Genomic DNA, 19059 nt, shown 5'->3' with positions numbered 1-19059 from the left:
GGTCGCTTTTCTACTCTGTGCTCCTTAGAAGCAGGTGTCCCTACCTGCTCTCATCAGTAACAAACAGCCCGAGGGGCGCTTCTTGGTGTCCTTCGCCTCTTGGGAGGGGCGCCTGTTCAGGTTATGCTGTGTGAGACGGTGAGGAAACGGACAGGGTTTGGGGCTCGTACAAACAGCACTTCTAAATGAGATGCTCAAGAGGGTTTCTAGAAAGACTGAGATGCAAATACCATCTGCCCTGCCCTTGCCCTGTCTGCCAGGGGTGAGTGGACCAGATGGAACTGGAAGGTGCTGGGCCCACTTTACAGCACCTGCTGGGGCAGAGAGAGGGCTCCCAGCAGGAGGGGCTGAGGCTGGGCCGAGCCAGCAGGGAGGAGATGAGACCCCATAGGACATGTGGGTTATAAGTGGATGTGAGTGCAGAGCTTTAGAAGATTCTTTTTAAAAAATACATATTTTTAATTTTTAAATTACCATTGATGTACAATATTATATTAGTTTCAGGTATACAACCCTGTGATTAGACATTTATATAACTTACTAAGCGATCACTCTGATCTAGTACCTGTCTGACATTATCCATAGTTATTACAATATTACTGACTATATTCCCTGTGCTGTACTTCACATCCCCATGACTACTCTGTAACTGCCAATCTGTACTTCTCAATCCCTTCCCCTTTTTCACCCAGACCCCCAACCCCCTTCCCATTGACCTGAGGAGTCAGTGCCATGACCAGGGACATGGCAGTGGGAATGGAGAAGGTGAGGAAAACCCGAGGCCCACAAATAGAACAAATAAGCTATCTTTCATAAAAGATGGGGTGACTCTATATGTCTATGTAAATAACTGATTTACTAGTTTCGGGTCTCCACTAAAAATGAAGCAGAACAGCAAAACCCAACCCCACAGTAGCTTCCTACCTGAAAGGGCAGAAACTTTTCAGTTTCTGTAGATAAGACCCAGAAGGGTAAAAGACATACCTGGATCCCCATTCTGATTTCTGAGACCACATATTCTACATGATATTTATTTGTAAGTGGGAATCAAGGAAGATATAATCTAAACCCACATCTTCCTAAGTCCTTGGAATCTACCTTTTTGTTGTTGTTCCACTTGCTGCTTGGCTCCTACATCTGGCTTCAATCCTGTCTCTCATGTTTACGAGCTATAAAACTTCAAGCAAGTTACTTAATCTCTCCGTGCCTCAGTTTCCTCATCAATAACATTGGAATGATAATGGTATCTAAGCTCACAAGGTTAAGGTGAAATTTAAGGACATTAACCCATATAAGACAGATGAGTGTCTGGCACGTAGTAAGCCCTCGATAAATGTTAGTAGTTTTCAGTGTTAGAATTATTCTACCGAGTGTCCATCCTATAAACAAGACTTGCTTCAAGCTGAAGTGATAGGAATTTCCTTGAATGGAAGAAGCAACTTGCCAGCAGGAAGACAGCCTATCCGAGGTGTTATCACCCATGTGTGGAGGAAAGAAAAAGAGCTGCAACATCATCCTGGGTACCAGAGCCTCCAGGGCGGCCTGTATCAGGCCGAGCTGCTGGTCTCTGGGCACATAATCAGGAGTGGCAAGACAGTAACTGAAAATAGAAATGTATAAGGGCAGCTTATTCTTATAACAACCTATTTTTATTTTTATTTTTTTGGCTACCCATTTACTCCTCCTGCACATTGGCTTCCCCATGAACAAACGCAACAGAAATGAGCATATGATTCTCTCCCATTTGTATGGCTATCATCTGAAATGCTGGCACAAATAATTTATCCAGGGCATGTTCACTATATTTTCCTCTGTGTCTGGCTTGGAAATATTGTGACTTACTCACTTCTAATAAGTTTACATTCATCTGTGGTAAGTTTGGCCAAGGCAAAAATTTTAAAAGTTGGAAAGTAAACTATTCTGGAAACATGCTTTAGGTTGATTTATATGAAGGGTAAGCGATTCATCTCAATTAGTGGTTCTCAAAGAGTGGTTTTCAGACCGCAGCATCAACATCACCTGGGAACATGTTAGAAACGTAAATCCACATTCTTGGGTCCCAGCCCTGATTTACTGAATCAGAAACGCTGGTGGTGGGGCTTGCAATCTGCGATTTCATAAGCCTTCCCTGGGGTTCCGATGCACTCTAAAGATTGAGAAGCACTGTTCTAGCTCTTTTGAAAACACCTTGGAAGTTTTTAGAGTTGAATCTTTCTCTGTTAATGAAAGTAAAACTTAAAATGAGTCTTCTAGTTCTCAGTTAAATCAGATCTGTCATCGAGTATTTATCTATTAGAGTGGATCCTAATAAACAAATTATGAAATAACAGTTGCTAAACACTGCATTACTAGGACTATTTATATGAAAATTTTTGTTTTATTATTTTAGTGAGATTTTATTTTTTGTAGGTTCACCCTGATAAAACTTACTTTGCAATAGCTGAAAAAGGAGTTTGCCCAAAGATCATCATCTATGAATATCCTTCTCTGAGGCCCTACAGAATCCTTCAAGGTGAGTCCAGTAGAATCTTTAAAACGCCCGTGTTCAAGGTTAACAACATTCTGAAGAGCATGTAACATTATTACGTCTGTCACAGTCCTCCAGAGAACCAAAACTAGTAGAAGATTGGAGATATAGTCTCAACCCATTTCCCCCTAAGTCCTTGGAATCTACTATTTTCCCCCCTTTATTTAAAGGAATTAGCTTATGCAGTTGTGGGGTCTGGCAAGTCTGAAGTTTTAGGACATGCCTGTTAGGTCTGTCCAATTCTGAGAGACAGGTGTCGAAGTCTCCAAATATAATAGTAGATTCATCTGCTTCTTCTTGAAGTTTTTGTCTCAGGTAGTTTGACACTCTGTTGTCAGGGGCATACATGTTAAGAACAATTATGTCTTCTTGAAGAACTGAAACCCTTTGTCCTTATGTAAAGCCCTTCTTTATCTCTGATAATATTGCTTGCTTTGAAGTCTGCTCTGTCTGAAATTAATATAGCCACTCCTGATTTATTTTGATTAGGGTTAGCAGGTATATTTTTCTCCATCCATTTACTTTTAATCTACATGACTCTTTATTTTTAATGTATAGCTGGGTCATGTTTTTTGATTCTATGACAACCTTTGTCTTTTAATTGGTACATTTAGACCACTGATATTCGAAGTGATTATTTACATAGTTGGATTAACAACTGTACTTGTTAGTTTTCTATTTGTTGTCCTAGTTCTCTGTTCTTATTTTTCCCTTCCACCTTTTTTCTGCCTTTTGTGATTTTAATCGAGCATTTTATATATTCCATATTCTTTCCTTTCTTAGCATGTTATACTTCTTTTTTTAAACTTTTTTTAGTGATTGCCCTAGAGCTTGCAATATGCATTTACAATTAATCCAGGTCTACTTTCAAATAATATTATACTATTTCACAGGTAGTGTGAGTACCTTATAATAACAAAATAATCATAATTCTTCCCTGCAGTCCTTTATATCATTGCTGCCATTTATTTCACCTAAATATAATCTTATATTCATTTCACTTATCTATAAGCATACCTATGTACATAAGCATACATAAGTCAAATACGTTGTTGCTATTATTATTTTGAACAAACTCTTATCTGTTACAACAATTAAGAATAAAAAAATTATAAGTTTTCATTTTACCTTCACTTATTCCTTCTTTGATGCTCCTCCTTTCCCTGTGTATATCTGAATTTCTGACCTATAGTATTTTCTTTCTCTCTAAAGAACTTCTCAACATTTCTTGCAAGGCAGGTCTACTGGAAACAAATTTCCTCTATGTTTGTTTATCTGAGAAAGTTTTTATTTGTCATTTCTGAAGGATAATTCACTGGGTATAAAATTGGTGTTTCTCTTGTCTCAACACTTTAAATGTTTCACTCCACTCTCTCCTGGCTTGCATGGATTTGAGGAGTTGGATTAATTATTATCTTTGTTCTTCTTATGTAAGGTGTTTTTTTTCCCTCTAGCTTCTTTTAAGATTTTTTCTTTATCTTTCGCTTTCTGTGGTTTGGGGAGCATTTATTCCCGGTTGGTGTTCTCTGAGCTTTCTGGATCCATGGTTCAGTGTCTGATGTTAACTTGGGGGAAATTCTCAGTCATTATTGTTTCAAATATTTCTTCTGTTCCTTTCTTTCGTCTCCTTCTGGAATTCCCATTACACAGACGTTACACCTTTTGTAGTTGTCCCACAGCCCTTGACTGTTCTGTTCTGCTTTTGCCAGCCTTTGTTCTCTTTGCTTTTCAGTTTTGGAAGTTTCTGTTGGCATAGCTTCTAACTCAGAGATTCTTCCCTCAGCTGTGTCCAGTCGACTAATGTGCCCATCAAAGGCATTCTTCATTTCTGTTACAGTGTTTTTGATCTCTAGCATTTCTTTTTTTGGTTCTATATTAGGAGTTCCATCTCTCTGCTGACATTGGCCACCTGTTCTTACGTGTTGTCTGTGTTATCCATTAAAGCCCTCGGCATATCAGTCACAGTTGTTTTAAATTCCTGATCTGGTAATTCCAACATCCGCGCGATGTCTGGCTCTGATGCTTGCTCTGTCTCTTCAAACTGTGCTTTATGGCTTTGGTGTGCTGTGTAACTTTTTCTTGAGAGCCAGAGGTGATTTACTGGGTAAAAAGAACTTTAAATAGGCGTTTTGATGCGGTGGTAAGGTGTTGGGGGGAGGGAAAGCCTTATTTAGTCCTATGATTAGGTCTCAATTTTTAGTGAGCCTCTGCTTCTGAAATGTGAACTTTATAAATGTTTCTCAGTATTTTTCTACCCCCTTAGGTGAAACAGGATGGCTAGAGTGGGCTGGAGTTGGGACAGGCACACTTTGGGGATATTGCAGGCTTAGTCCCATAACACTGCAGTCCAGCAAATGTTGCGACAACGTGAGTTGTATTCATTTTGTTGATGTAGGGTTTATCTTCAATTTGTAAAAAGCGCAACATCTGTGAAGCCATTAAGGGAAGTGCAGTAAACACGTTTGCCTGTGTTTCAGCTACACTCTCATAACACCCCAGCGCTGTAGGGGCGGGTTTATTGGTTTCTCCTGAGGGCCAGCAGGCCTTATTAGCAACTGTGCTCTGGGGCATTTCCAAAGGCTCCTTTTCTCCTCCCCCCTGACGGAAGCCGGAGGGGATTTTTCTAGATGTTTACTGTGGGAAAGCGGAGGTAAATCTCACAGTATTGTTGGGGCCACCATATGCTGGGCTCCCCTTGGAGTTTTAACTCTCAGACTTGTCCACACTGAGCTTCCAGCAACTCATCAGTTACAGTTCAGGTTTTATTGCCCGGACACTGGTTCCCTCTCTGTTTTGGCTCTTTCTACCCCAGTCTCTGCTCTGGTAAGTTGCAAATCCCTATATTCACCTGCCAGTCTCTCCAGTCTTGAGGGTAACGGTTTGCACTGTGTCCTTCCCTGTCTTGTGGACCCAAGAAGAGTTGTTGATTTTTTTTTCAGTTCGTTCAGCTTTATGCTTGTTGGTAGGACAGAGTCGTGACTTCCTAGCTCCTTACATGGAAACCTGAAGTCATCAACTTTTATTTTGTAGTGTTTTTCTTCAGTGGCAAATTTAAAATTATAGATTGAGTTCTTCCTGCTAAAGAAATGCTTTTGTGACCCCCTCCCCCACTGCATAAAATGGAATATTTTCTCAAATTGTTTTTCTCATGCAAAATGTGATTAAGATTTATTTACCCACCCACCTCATATTATGTGAAACTTTCTAGAGCCAAGGGTGATGAATGATTTTAGTTATTTATTTAGGGGATTCTTGGCATTCTTCCATCAATACACTTCACCGGAGCGCACTCTCTGTCTCTCTCTCTCTCTCTCTCTCTCTCTCTCTCTCTGTCTCTCTCTCTGTTGTTCTGTCTTTATCTCTCTTGTGTGTGTGTTGTTGTTTTTTTAATAATACCCTTTTGAAAATGAAATAAATGTTGCACCTGTTCATCACTCACCTTCATCCTTTCAGATGGGACTGACCTGGCCTATGCGTATGTGGACTTTAACTACAGCGGTTCCTTGCTGGCCTCTGTTGGTGGCAACCCTGATCACACATTGACCATCTGGAATTGGAGACAGGAACAGCCCATACTGAGGACAAAAGCTTTTTCCCAGGAAGTTTTTAAGGTCACTTTCAATCCTGAAGATGATCAGCAGCTTACTACCGCAGGAACAGGCCACATCAAGTATGTTGCGTGACTAATACAGGTGCTAGTAGATTGTAATTAGAGTATTTTTCTAAGAGGATCGACCAGCTGGAGACATTTTTGCTGATGTTGTTAACATTAGGGTACTTTTTAAATGTGTTCTTTTTAAAGCTAACTAATTCAATATGGGGATGTATTACTGCAGACAGCACAGATACAAGAAGGCTATTTAAATTTAGCCTGCTGCCTTCCTGGAGGCTTTACCTCCTTTACTGCGGGAGCTCCAACCCTGGGAGTGCCATGCTGTTCTTTATCAGTCCCAGAAAACCACGAGGAGGGCCAGAGGGAAGGACAGAGCCTTTATTACTTACGCAGTAGGGAAGCCCAGATGGCGGGTGGTTGAGTTTCCCCAGTGGCTGGCTAGGGCCTAGCAAGGGATTCTCTAGCAGCTAGCGGGGGGGGGGGGGGGGGGGGGGGGGGGGGGGGGGGCATGCTGGGAGTGGCCTGCGTGCGAGTCTGGTGAAGCTTGTTAGCCGCCAAGGATGTGGGAAACACTCGGATCTGGGCTTCTCTGCTCCTTGTGGCCGCTGGCCAGGTGGACACCTTTCCACTGACTGGGATGGGGAATTGGGCTATGTCCTCGCTTTACACTACATCTCCTAAAATGGTTTGTATATTTTCTTCCTAATGTTGGCGTGGTATTTCCAAATTCATACTAAACTTTCAGATTTACTATTAAATTTGTTGCTCGTAGCAATCTTGTATGACGGAGAAGTCATTTTGACATCTCTGAACTCAGTCTTCATCTGTTGTAACAAAAATTACAACACGTTCATTCCCGACACAGGCCCCTTAATACTAAAGGGGAGCAGAGCCTACTCTTGGTCTCAGGTCTTTGGCTCTAAATTCCGTATCTTTTTCACTGTGTTATACCCTGGTCTATTTCCAGGGTGGAATGAGTTTGTTCTCCTTTTTCGTTCCACCCAGTCTCATGCGTTTATGTAACAATCTTCTACCGCCACCCTCAAACTGCCCGTAACGTGATTCCAGTGTCTCTTTATGCAAGATGTTTTTATCTGTCCTAAATTCTTCTTCTTCCAATGAAACCTGGTCTTCTTACTCATTCGTTAGAAATACAGAATAATTGAACAGGTTTTTAATTGCAATTTTTTGGGGGAGTTCTCCAGTAACCCTCTGCTAGCAATAAGGCTGAAAATTTCCATTGGCTTACATTTCCCCATCATTTAATAAAGTGCATGTTTTCTGTGCACCACATCTTCGGGGAAAGATAGACATTGAACAGCATCATGTGTGAAGTGCTGTGAAAGAAACACGTACTACATGGGAACAAATGATCAGGGGACCTACCATAGCCTCTGAGAAGGATGTCGGTCACTTAGGCTTCGGCTTCATGTTATTGGCTTGTCGATACCTTTCCTTATCTATTTTATGCCCAGTTGGTAGGCCAGATTCTTTTTCTGCATGGTTTTATCATTCTGACTGTACATTTGTTTAGACTATTAATAGGAAAATGATAGTATTAACTAACATTGATTGATTGCTTTTATGTGCTAGGCACTCTGATAGTTTTTAACAGTTTTATAAGGTAGGTGCTACTAATATTCCCATTGTATGCATGAGAAAATTAAGGCGCACTGTGGCCAAGAGAGTCACTTAAAGTTACACAGCAAGTAAACTTGTGAAATTTTGGGGAAAACTTGTACACCTTCTAAAACATTATTATTCAAAGGAACTCTGCCCAGGGTAGAAATGTTCTGTGCTGTCCAGTTCAATGGACACTGGCCACATGGAGCTACTGGTCACCTGCAACTGGCTGGTCTGACTGAAACAATGATTTTTAAATTTTACTTGATTACTTTAAATCTCAGTTAGTCCAACTTGGCCAATGACTATGGCATAGGATAGCACAGCTCTAAAATATAAGACCTGTAAAGGCAAGGAATTTTGTTCTGTTTTATTTTGCTCAATGCTGAATTCATGTCACCTAGAACTTTGCCTGACAGGTAGTAGATACTTAATATGTATTAATCAGATGAATGAATAAATGTAAGAATATAAACGCTTGGGTCATATTAAAATTTACAGAAACTTCTTTGAGACAGGTACATTCAGTCTCTCTCTTGTCTGCAGATTCTGGGAAATGGCTCTAACATTCACTGGTCTCAAGCTTCAGGGTTCACTAGGTCGGTTTGGCAAAACAGCCACTACTGATATAGAAGGCTACATGCAGCTCCCAGATGGGAAGGTGAGTATAGTCTCAATTCTACAGTGATAAAGCTATGTTTTCAAGTGACATACACATATGAAGGCATGTTATACATTCTAAAAAGCACGGCCGATATTAGCAGTAACAGATACTATAATTTTGAACATAATGAACATTTAATTTTGCCTCTTCAGATGATCAATTTTAATTAATATATTTCCATGAAATTGTCATAACCCACATGTACCTATCACTTGCTCTTTTGTTTTTACTAAATATTATACAATATAAAGTGTGCATTTTCATATATTAATATAGTGACATACTTGTCACTTTTAATTATGTCACGGAGTTGCAGTGTTTATAATGTTTCTCTCTCCCCCCTTCTTTGTCACGATGCTTCAAGATGATTTACTGACCAGCACAACCCTTGGTAAAAACATGGTGTGAGATATATCTTTAACCCTTTGCAGTCGTATTAAATTTGGACATGGGTGTCATACTGGTTGGAATTAAGAGCTTTCAGAGAAATTATGAACTGATACATGAATGAATAGAGTTAAGATTCATACGGTTTCTTGCTGTGGTGGCTGAGAGCAGACATACGACCGGAACGGTAAAAGAGCTTTGGTGGCTGAGAGTAGACAAACGACCGCAAAGGGTTAATATCTCTAGATATTAAAGTTTGTGTAGGTGTAGGGGAGAAAATAAGTATTTTAAAATAAGAGAGCCACAAAAGGAAATGTTTAGCATTAGGAATAAATATCAGATATTAGAGGGCCAATGAGAATAAAGTATTCGCGCTAGGAAAGTGTGGGGAATTAGATTGAGAAGTGCGGTTAGGTCCTAGTGTATGAGGAGTTGAACAACCAGGCAGAACTATTATATTTTGGAAGAGTAGAGTTGCAAATGAAAAAAGTTATAGATAAATTTAGCCATATAATGCCCAGTGAATTAGAGCAAGGGAAATCTGGAGTCAAGGAGATCACCTAGGAAGGAAGATGTTGCTTTCCTCTAAGAAGAGGTGGTAAGGGAGGGCCTAGACTTTTCTCAGGACCAATGCAAAAGGAAAGCTAGACATGAATGACATTTCAGAAAGGAATGCCTTATAGGCTTTGGTGACTTTTGGTGGCTTTAGTCACTGGACAGAAGAAACCAAGTCTAAAGACTCTACCACAAGTGGGCTGAAGCAATATAGATACAAATAGGTAGGCAAAGTGGTAGAAAAGATTGAGTGAGGTCATAAGTTACTCTGCCCTGGCTGAGAGGGACGTGGGGATGCAGAATCCTAGAGCAGCAGGCAGGAATTAGATCAGAGTTTCCCAAAGGGCGTCCCATGGAAGGTTGGTCTGCACAGCAGATGAAAATAAGACTTTCTCTTCAGATTCCTTCATAACAAAAAATCCCTCTTGGTGATTCCCAGTGAATACTTTGTGTTAAAGTGCCCAAGGAGTCCTAGGGAAAAGAAGTTTGTTTGGCTTTGTTTATCCTAGCATCTGCCTTCTGAGGCGGTAGGTGGAACAGGAGCTTTTGAGCCACCGTGCCTGGTTGAGAATCCTGACTCCTCTGAGTAATTTTGGGCAAAATACTTAAATGTTCTGTGCTTCAATTTTTCCCCTTTGTAAAATGGGGATAATAACAGTCAGGGCTTCCCATGCCCCATATGGTTTTGTGTGAAGAGAAAAACTGTCTCTCCTGGGAAAATAAAGTGCCTGACTTGTACACTATACATGTTATCCCCAGTAAATGTACCTAGTTCATATGGTTTTAGGATTAAATACATTTATATATGTAAAATGCTCAAGCAGTTCTTGGCACAGAATCAATACTCCATTAGTATTTTTTTTTTTCTCAGTCCCCACCTGAGGACATTTTTCCATTACTTTTCAGAGGGGGGGGTGGGGGGAGAGAAACATTGATGTGAGAGAGAGACATCGATTGGTTGCCTCCTTCATGCACCCTGAGTGGGGCGGGGGGTCGAGCCTGCAACTGAGGTACCTGCCCTTGACCGGAACTGAACCCGGGACCCTTCAGTCCTCGGGCCGACGCTCTAACCACTGAGCCAACCGGCTACAGCAGTATTACTTTTTAGGTAACACGTGTTAAATGCCCTAAGAACTAGAGTTTGGTGGTATGTACTGTGGGAAGTGCTGGGTTAAATGGATTAATATGAGGTGGTTCCAGATGACTCTCCTTCTTTGAAACTGGATGCTGCTATGCTGTAATCTTCTGGGTCCAGTAATGCCCTCACAACTTATCAAACATCATATAACAGTTGATATTATCATACTTAAAAAGTAGAGTCTCATCTGTCAAGAACTTTAAACATGCCTCTAACTTTTGACCCAGTAATTCCACACCTGGATTATGTCCTTAAGAGAGGTACAAAGAAAGATATAGTAGGTATATTTGAAAAATTACCAGTAGCATGCAGCCTAATCACAGTAATGAAAATGATGGGCAACCCTCGGAGGAAATACATCAAAATGTGGTTAGTAGGTCTTCCTGGAGCAGTGAGTTTTCATTTCTATATTTTTAAATTTTTTTCTATATTTAAAATTTTTACTTTCATAATCAAGAAAAAATATTTTAAATTGTTTTTTCCTGCTATTGGAGGCATAAATATACACATTTATCTGTCTTAATGCACATTCCTTCCTTTCTGCACACCTTCCAGGTGCTGTCAGGATCAGAATGGGGCAACATGCTGGTTTGGGAAGCTGGCCTCATCAAAGTTGAACTCTGTCGAGCTGCACGTAAGTCTTGTCACCAGGGTCCCATCAACCAGATAATGCTGGACGAGGGTGAAGTTATCACTATCGGGTCAGATGGATGCGTAAGGGTAAGATTTCTTGATACGTGGACTGTAGCACCCACATTTAAGCCTTGCAGATCACCCAGTTGGCTCTATCAGTTTTTTATTTCTCGCAAAGGACATTTTATGAAGGAGACCAGTGGTCATTTACCCCCAGGGCCAACTCATTTTAAATAATGCTGCTTTTATGGTAAATATTTGATTTCTAGTCAAAATTAATTTACAGCATCTTAGCACTGAAATTTTCTGAGGAGGTCTTTTGTTATTTTGATTGTTGTTGAAATAGTAGCTTCATAAAATGAAAGCCCGTGTTAGCACAATATAAAGAGTGGACACAGATGTTCTTCCTAAATGCTTGGTATGAATGGATCATTTTCCAGGGACAAAAGTGCCAAACATTTGTTGCTTATTTTTGTTTTTTTTAATCCATGCCTGAGGAGATGTTTACACACACACACACACACACACATATATTTTTTAAGGAAGGGGGAGAGACAGAGAGAAACATTGATTGGTTCCCTCTGGTGCATGTCCGGATCAAATCCTCAACCTAATGTGTGCCCTGACCTGGAATTGAACCCAAGTGTACGGAATGATGCCCCAACTGACCGAGCTGCCTGGCCAGGGCTTGCTGATTATTTTTATGGAGGTTACTAATCGGGAATATACTCAGAGGTGAGATGAGAGAGTTTGGCTGTGGATGCTCCCCGCTCCTGGCGCCTGACACTAGTGAACTCATTCTCCCCTGTGGACACTTTTTCCTTCTGGTTGTGGTCACACCTCTGTGTTTACCCTGCTGTTGCCGACAAACCTGGAGCCTCCTGATTTGTCCTGTGGTCCTTTTGTTACTGACTCCTTCTGGGGCCTTTCATAAGGAAGTGGTAGTGTTCTTTGTATATTCTTTAGAACGTATTATTATCAAAAATAGGACTATATTTTTAAGTCTGATCATTGTTGACACCTATGGAACTTATGCCTAATGTATTGTTTACGCCGTATCTTCTACAGTCTGCCCTCTTACCATTGGCTTTTTGAACCCAAGCATACATTTTTTACATTTACCATATTAAATTTAATCTTGTAAGATTTTACTCATTACTCTGAGAATAGTTTATGTCCTTCGCTATGTCATAAAATATATTCACTGCTTCCAAGATATGTCAACTCAAAATGTCAAGATAGCAAATGGAAGAAATCCTCAAGAGCAAAGTTAAATATTTCACAAAGGATCTCTTCAGTCCTGTTAGAAAAGACTTACCCCACCTCCCAGGCATTAGTCTGGCCCTAGGACCTGGGCCTCCGGCCATGAGGCTCATCTATGGGACAACACCAAGCCTCCCTGAAGTTACCTTGCCAGAGTCTGAGTTACTGAGTTCAGGACGTGGCAGGGTGTGCCAACAGGACCATCCAGAGTGGGCTTTGGCACTTCACAGAGGAAGTCCTTCTAAGTCTCTCTACCACATGGGGTGAAAGTGTGAATTGTGCTCCCCCATCCTTCCTGTAGCATTCTGGTCTCCTACCCCAAGAACAACAGTCCTTATCTGTACAATACAGTCTAAATCGATGATAGGGAAGGGAAACACTTTCTAATGAACACATCATCTACATTCATTTTCTCTGCTTATAATGAAGACAGTGTTCGAATTATTAGGCGAGAAGGTCTATTTCCCCTTTCCAGGGGCCTACTGGTGAATATGAAACAGGACTTGTGATGGTTTGCTGAACAAGCGAACCATTTACTCCTCATGGCCACTCCATGTGCAGACAGACCTTTCAGAAACTTTGAAATACACATCATTTTGGACAAGTTAGAATTCTTAATCAGAGCTGTACTTTCTCATAAATGTCTATAAATACAAAGGAATTTCTTTTGTATTTCTTTTCTGGCTTAGAAAATATAAATTCAGGAACTACTGTGTGATTAAAGTATTTTCTTATTAATTTTATGAGATATGGGATTTTGAGACCATAGACACTGCTGATTCTATAAATGAGACTGGACTGCTAGAGATTGAGCCCATCAATGAACTTCTAGTAGACAAGAATGTCAAACTCTTCTCCATGATAAAAATGAATGAAGCTGGAAATAACTTTTGGTTGGCTCAGGTAAGTTGCATTCTTCTCTCTTGGCTCTTTTAAAGTTACCTGGACATAAAATTAGAATAGTATTATAATTTAATGTCACTTTAAGTCCGTGTTACTATTAAGACTAATTATTGATACCTGAAAGAAGAGTTTCTGAATTTTGGTATTTTAATTGACCTATATTTTATACACAGAAAACCTGTTAGGAGCATTTCTATTTTGTTAAACTAAGTATAACAAGATTGCTTTGTTGTGTGGTTGTGTTCTAAGATATATAGAAGTTGATTTAAATTTCAGTCACACTTTAAAATATATGTAAACTTTTAGTAGTATTGTTCGTCCTTTAAATCATAGGAAGAAAATTATTTTAATCTGGCAAAAGTTCAAAAGTATAAGACAAAATGTTATCAGGTATTTAATTTTTTAGGATTCCAGTGGCGCCATATGGAAGCTTGACCTTAGCTTTTCAAATATTGTAAGTTGCCTATTTTCTTATTTTTCTAATTTTTATAATAATAAATCTTTGCTATTCTTCCTTAAAAGGTACTTTATCTTTCTCCACGTTTCTTCATTGTTTCCATCAAAAACTTGGTCAAGCTGTCTGATTCCTGAGAATTCATATTGTTTCTTTCTCTCTCTTCTTTTGGTATTATTGTATATTTAAAAAGGTCTGTCTCATAGCAAAAGTTACCAGAAAAGTGGCAATGACAATGGTTAATGTACAGTGCTTTGCAGTTTTCATAAACATAAGCTATCTGCATTTATTTTATCTCATGTTATCCTCACCACCATTCTATTTAGTGGGCAAGCAGTTGCTATCAGCTCATTTTACTGATGAAGAAATGGGAACTGTCATCCGAAGTGGCTTGTGCAGAATCACACAGCCATCAAGGGCATGGCCAGTACTCTATTTCCCCTAGTTCCAAAGTCCAGCATTCTTTCCAACCTATTATGCTTTTCCTTATTTCTATTCAGGTAAAATCACACATGTAATTACAGGGTGCTATTTGTATTTCTTTAAACTTGACCTTAATTCTATGTTAAGCTGTCGTTGAGATCTAATAGAATTTCTGTCTTAATGATCAGACACAAGATCCAGAATGCCTCTTCTCCTTCCATTCGGGACCCATTGAGGCCTTGGCCGTGTCTCCTCTCACTTATCTGATGGCCACTACTGCCTTGGACTGTAAGTAGGAACTCTCAGTGAAAATATAGTTGGCCTTTTTGTTTTGTTTTCATACAATCTTTTGTATGTGTTTGATTAAAAGCATTTCAGAATTTTTCCAAAAGGAGAGCCTCTTAATTCAAGTAAGGTGAGTTTTTGTGGAGGAAAGGGCACGAAATGCAGCAGCCATAGTTATTGTGAGATTAAGATGAGTGCACAATCAGTAAATGACTCATGAAAATGCTATTCATTTTGGTTTTTATCTACATTTGTGCTGCTGTATTCCTTTCCATCTCCTTTCTTCTTGACTTATGGAGAATCTTTGTGGACTGTGCAAAGTGAAATTAATCTACCAATCATCAGTTGTCTTTTTTTTTCTTTTACTTTAAATAATTTATTTTTCAATTAAAGTTGACAGACGTTATTATATTAATTTCAGGTGTACAACACAGTGATTTGATACTATATAACTTACTAAGTGATCACCCCAATAAATCTAGTACCCATCTGACACTCTACATAATTCTTACAATATTATTGACTATATTCCCTATGCTGTACTTTAAGATCCCTGTGACTATTCTTTAACTACCAACTTGTACTTCTTAATCCCTTCACCTTTTTCACTCAGCTTCCCAATTCCACTTGCATCTGTCAACCATCAAAATGTTCTCTGTATCTATGAGTCTGTTTCTGTTCTGCTTGTTTATTTTGTTTTTAGATTCCACATATAAGTGAAATCATATGGTACCTCTGTCTGACTTAGCACAATATCCTCTAGGTCCATCCATGTTGTTGTAGATGGAAAGATTTCATTCTTTTTTATGACTGAGTCATATTCCATTGTATATATGCATCACTTTATCCATTCATCTACTGATGGACACTTAGGTTGTTTCCATATCTGGGCTATCGTAAATAATGTTGCAATGAACATATGGATGTATAAATCTTTTCAGTTTAGTGTTTTGGGTTTCTTCAGATAAATACCCAGAATTGGAATTGTTGGGCCCTTCTTTGTCTCTTGTTATATAGCCTTTGCTTTAAAGTATATTTTGTCTGGTATAACTATTGCTACTCCAGCTTTTTTTTTTTTTTCCTGCTTCCATTTTCATGAAATATCTTTTTCCATCTCTTTAATTTTAGTCTGTATGTGTCTTTTGATCTGAAGTGAATTTCTTGTAAACAGCATATGTAAGGGTCTTGTTTTGTTATCCACTCAGCCTCCATATGTCTTTTGATTGGAGCATTAAATCCACTTTCCTTTAAAGTAATTGTTGATAGATATGTATTTATTGCCATTTTGTTATTCATATTTTTCCTCTTTTTTTCCTCTTTTTTAACATTTCTTGTAATACCAGTTGGGTGGTGATGAACTCTTTTAACTTTTTCTTCTCTAGAAAGCTCTTTATCTGTCCTAAGATTCTAAAGTATAGCTTTGCTGGGTAGTGTAATCTTGGTTGTAGGTTCTTGCTTTTTATCACTTTGCATATTTTGCCAGTCCCTTATGGCCTGCATAGTTTCTATTGAGAAATCAGCTGAGCTCCCTTGTAGATAATTAACTGCTTATCACTTGCTGCTTTTAAGATTCTCTCTTTGTCTTTAATCTTTGGCATTTTAATTATGATGTATCTTGGTGTAGGCCTCTTTGGGTTCATCTTGTTAGGGATTCTCTGTGCTTTCTAGACTTGTATGTCTATTTCCTTCACCAGGTTAGAGAAGTTTTCTGTCATTATTTTTTCAAATAGGTTTTCAACTCTTTGCTCTCTCTCCTCTCCTTCTGGCATCCTCATGATGCAAATGTTAGTAGGCTTGAAGTTGTCCCAGAGGCTCCTTAAACTCTCCTCATTTTTTTTTGGATTCTTTTTTTGGGGGAAGGGGGTATTTTCTGCTTCCTTATCTTTCAAATCTGATTTGATCCTCTGCTTCATCTACTCCACTGTTGATTTTCTATAATATATTCTTCATTTCAGTTAGTGTATTATTCATTTCTGACTGGTTCTTTTTTATTTCTTATTTTTAATTTTTATTTTTTTATCTCTGTTTTTATGTTTTCTGCCTCTTTGTTGAAGTTATCACCAAGTTCATCTACTTATTGAGCATCATTATAACCAGTGTTTTGAACTTTGTATTTAGTAGATTGCTTATCTCCACTTTGTTTAGATCTTTTTCTGGAGTTTTGTTCTGTGCTTTCATTTGGGACATGTTTCTTTGTCTCCTCATTTTGGCTGCCTCCCTGTTTTTGTTTTTGTTTTTTCTCTCCTGTGTTTGTATTTATGTATCAGGTAGAACTGCTAGTCTCCTGGGCTTGGTAGAGTGGCCTTATGTAGTAGGTGTCCTGCAGGGTCCAGTGGCACAGCCTCCTCATTCACTTGAGCTGGACACTCCAGTTTTGCCCCCTGTGTGGGCTGTGTGCACCTTCCTGTTGTAGTTGAGCCTGTATTGCTGTTGGCAAGTCAATGGGAGGAATTTACCCCAGGCCATTTGGCTGTGAGGACCGGCTTCCGTCACTGTGGAGGATCAGCTGTACAGGGACTGACACCACAGAACAGGACTTACTTCAGCAGGACTCTGTAGTCCACCTCTTGAGTGTGTTCTTGTGGAGGAGGTTGGGTGGTGCTTTGATGTAGTCTCAAGCTGTCCACAAGGTGTGGTGGCTTTGGGGCCTCCTGGGGGATGCAGGTCAAGGTCATCCCCCACCTCTGTACAGCCCAGGGCCACCTGGCATGAGCTACACAATAACCTGCAGTTGGCTGCTACTTGTGCTGGGTTTAGAGGTGCCCAGGAGAGGCCAAGCTGTGAACCAAGGCCAGCTGCTACTAGTGCTGGGTCTGGGGCCTCTTAGCAAGACAGCAAGGGCAAGGCCAGATGTTGCTTGTTTGAGAGATTTTAAGAAAGTCTGAAGCATGAGCCAAGATAGGCCACTTATATGGAAAAGCCACTGGAAATGGCTTGGCTTGGGTTGGGTTGGGTTCGGTCTGCAAGTTGGGTGGGGTCTTAGGGAATCACCAGGGCAGGGCAATGGTAACAAGTTGATGGAGACTCAAATATGGTGCTCACCTGCCACCTCTGTGGGAGCAGGCCTCAGAAAAAAAAAACAATGGCCTCTGCCAGCACTTTTGTCTGAGAGAAACGTTCTGCTCCAGTTCTCACCTCGATGCCAGGCAGCTCGGTTCCTCCCTATATGTCCCTGGTGCCCCAACGCTGGAGCTCAGAGTGAGTGAGTCTGAGTAAGTCTGTGAGTGGGCCCTTGAAGAGGAATGCCTGGGTCTCTAGGAACCCTCTATCTCACTCAGCCACAATGTGAGCTGGTTTTTACAGCCAGAAGTTATGAGGACTTCTCTTCCTGGCACTGGAATCCTGGGCTGGAAGGCCTGGCGTGGGACTGGGACTCCTTGTTCCTTAGGGGGTTCTCCACAGCCAAGATATCCCTCCTGATTTTTATCTGCCACGGGGGTGTGGAACCAGACCCTTCTAATTCTCTGCCTCTCCTACCAGTTTTGATGTGGCTGCTGCTTTATGTTCATAATTGTAGGACTTCTGTTCAGCTTGATTTCAGGCAGTTCTGAATGGTGGTGGTTCTGTAGTTTAGTTGTAATTCTAACATGGCTGTGAGAGGATTTGAGTGCTGCATTTACCTATGCCCCTATCTTAACCGGACTCTCAGTTTTCTTCTTTATTATTCATGTTTATAAATTACCCAATTGAGGGTATACATAGAAATTTTTGACTAAAGAAAGGTTATTAGATTATCAGTTGATGTTGTTATTTAGGAAATTTCTTGTTATAATGCTCAACATGGGAAGTGAGTCAAGGTTATTTTAAAAGGGATTATATGTATGCATTTGTTTTTTTAAAACTGTCTTCCTATAGGCTCTGTTCGAATCTATGATTTTGCTAGCAAAACTCCTTTGACTTCTGTGAAATACAAACAAGGAGGCACTGCCCTTGCTTGGGTACCTCGACTGGTAAGTTTATTATAATGAACTTCTACCAGATTTTATTAATAAATGTAGTATAACAATGCTATTTCTTGGAAATACAGATATTTTCTGACTCTGGATTTCAGAGAAGAGTAAAAATGTTAAGTTTATTCACTTAGAACATGATAGAAATCATATCATGACCTTGCTATTATTGTGATTTTGGTCCTGTTTTTATGCCACCTTCAGATTAGTAGTAGTTCCATGTTACAAAGTAATTACCCAACAGAACTTTTTGTATATATCCTCTCTCTGCCTCGCCCTGTTTTATTCAGTCTGTTTACTTGTCCAGCATGCCTACTAGGTCCTGGGCCTTGTTCTGGATTCTGGGATTATAGCAATGAACAAAGACAAAAATACTTGCCCTTGTTGTACCTTACCCTGTAGTGGGAGACGGGCAGAGACAGGGTCAGAGACAGATGACAAGCAAATAAGTAAAATGTGATATGTAAGATAATGATAAGAGCTACAAGAGAAAATTAGCAGAGACAGGGAGTTGTTCGAGTTATCTATTACTGTGTAACAAGCTACCACAAAATGTAGTGGTATAAAACAGCAATTATTTTATTTTGCTCATATACTCTGTAGATTGGGAATTCAGCAGGGATGGGTTATCTCTGCTTCGT

General features: G+C 39.8%; 1 protein-coding gene across 1 annotated transcript in view; it reads left to right on the top strand.

Annotated features, from left to right (window-relative positions):
• The window catches only part of CFAP44 (cilia and flagella associated protein 44), a 79818-nt gene that overhangs the window by 6656 nt on the left and 54103 nt on the right, over positions 1 to 19059 (top strand). The window contains exons 5-12 of the mRNA XM_087817803.1: positions 2410 to 2512; positions 5981 to 6197; positions 8310 to 8424; positions 11063 to 11227; positions 13151 to 13306; positions 13713 to 13760; positions 14372 to 14471; positions 18324 to 18418. Of these exons, the coding sequence (XP_087673929.1) occupies positions 2410 to 2512; positions 5981 to 6197; positions 8310 to 8424; positions 11063 to 11227; positions 13151 to 13306; positions 13713 to 13760; positions 14372 to 14471; positions 18324 to 18418 (999 nt within the window). The remainder of the gene's footprint in view (positions 1 to 2409; positions 2513 to 5980; positions 6198 to 8309; positions 8425 to 11062; positions 11228 to 13150; positions 13307 to 13712; positions 13761 to 14371; positions 14472 to 18323; positions 18419 to 19059) is intronic.

This window comes from Miniopterus natalensis, chromosome 6 (assembly GCF_054644295.1).
Source record: "Miniopterus natalensis isolate mMinNat1 chromosome 6, mMinNat1.hap1, whole genome shotgun sequence".
Lineage (NCBI taxonomy): Eukaryota > Metazoa > Chordata > Mammalia > Chiroptera > Miniopteridae > Miniopterus > Miniopterus natalensis.
Note: the sequence above shows the minus strand (reverse complement) of the source record. Positions and strands in the feature narration are given on the sequence as shown.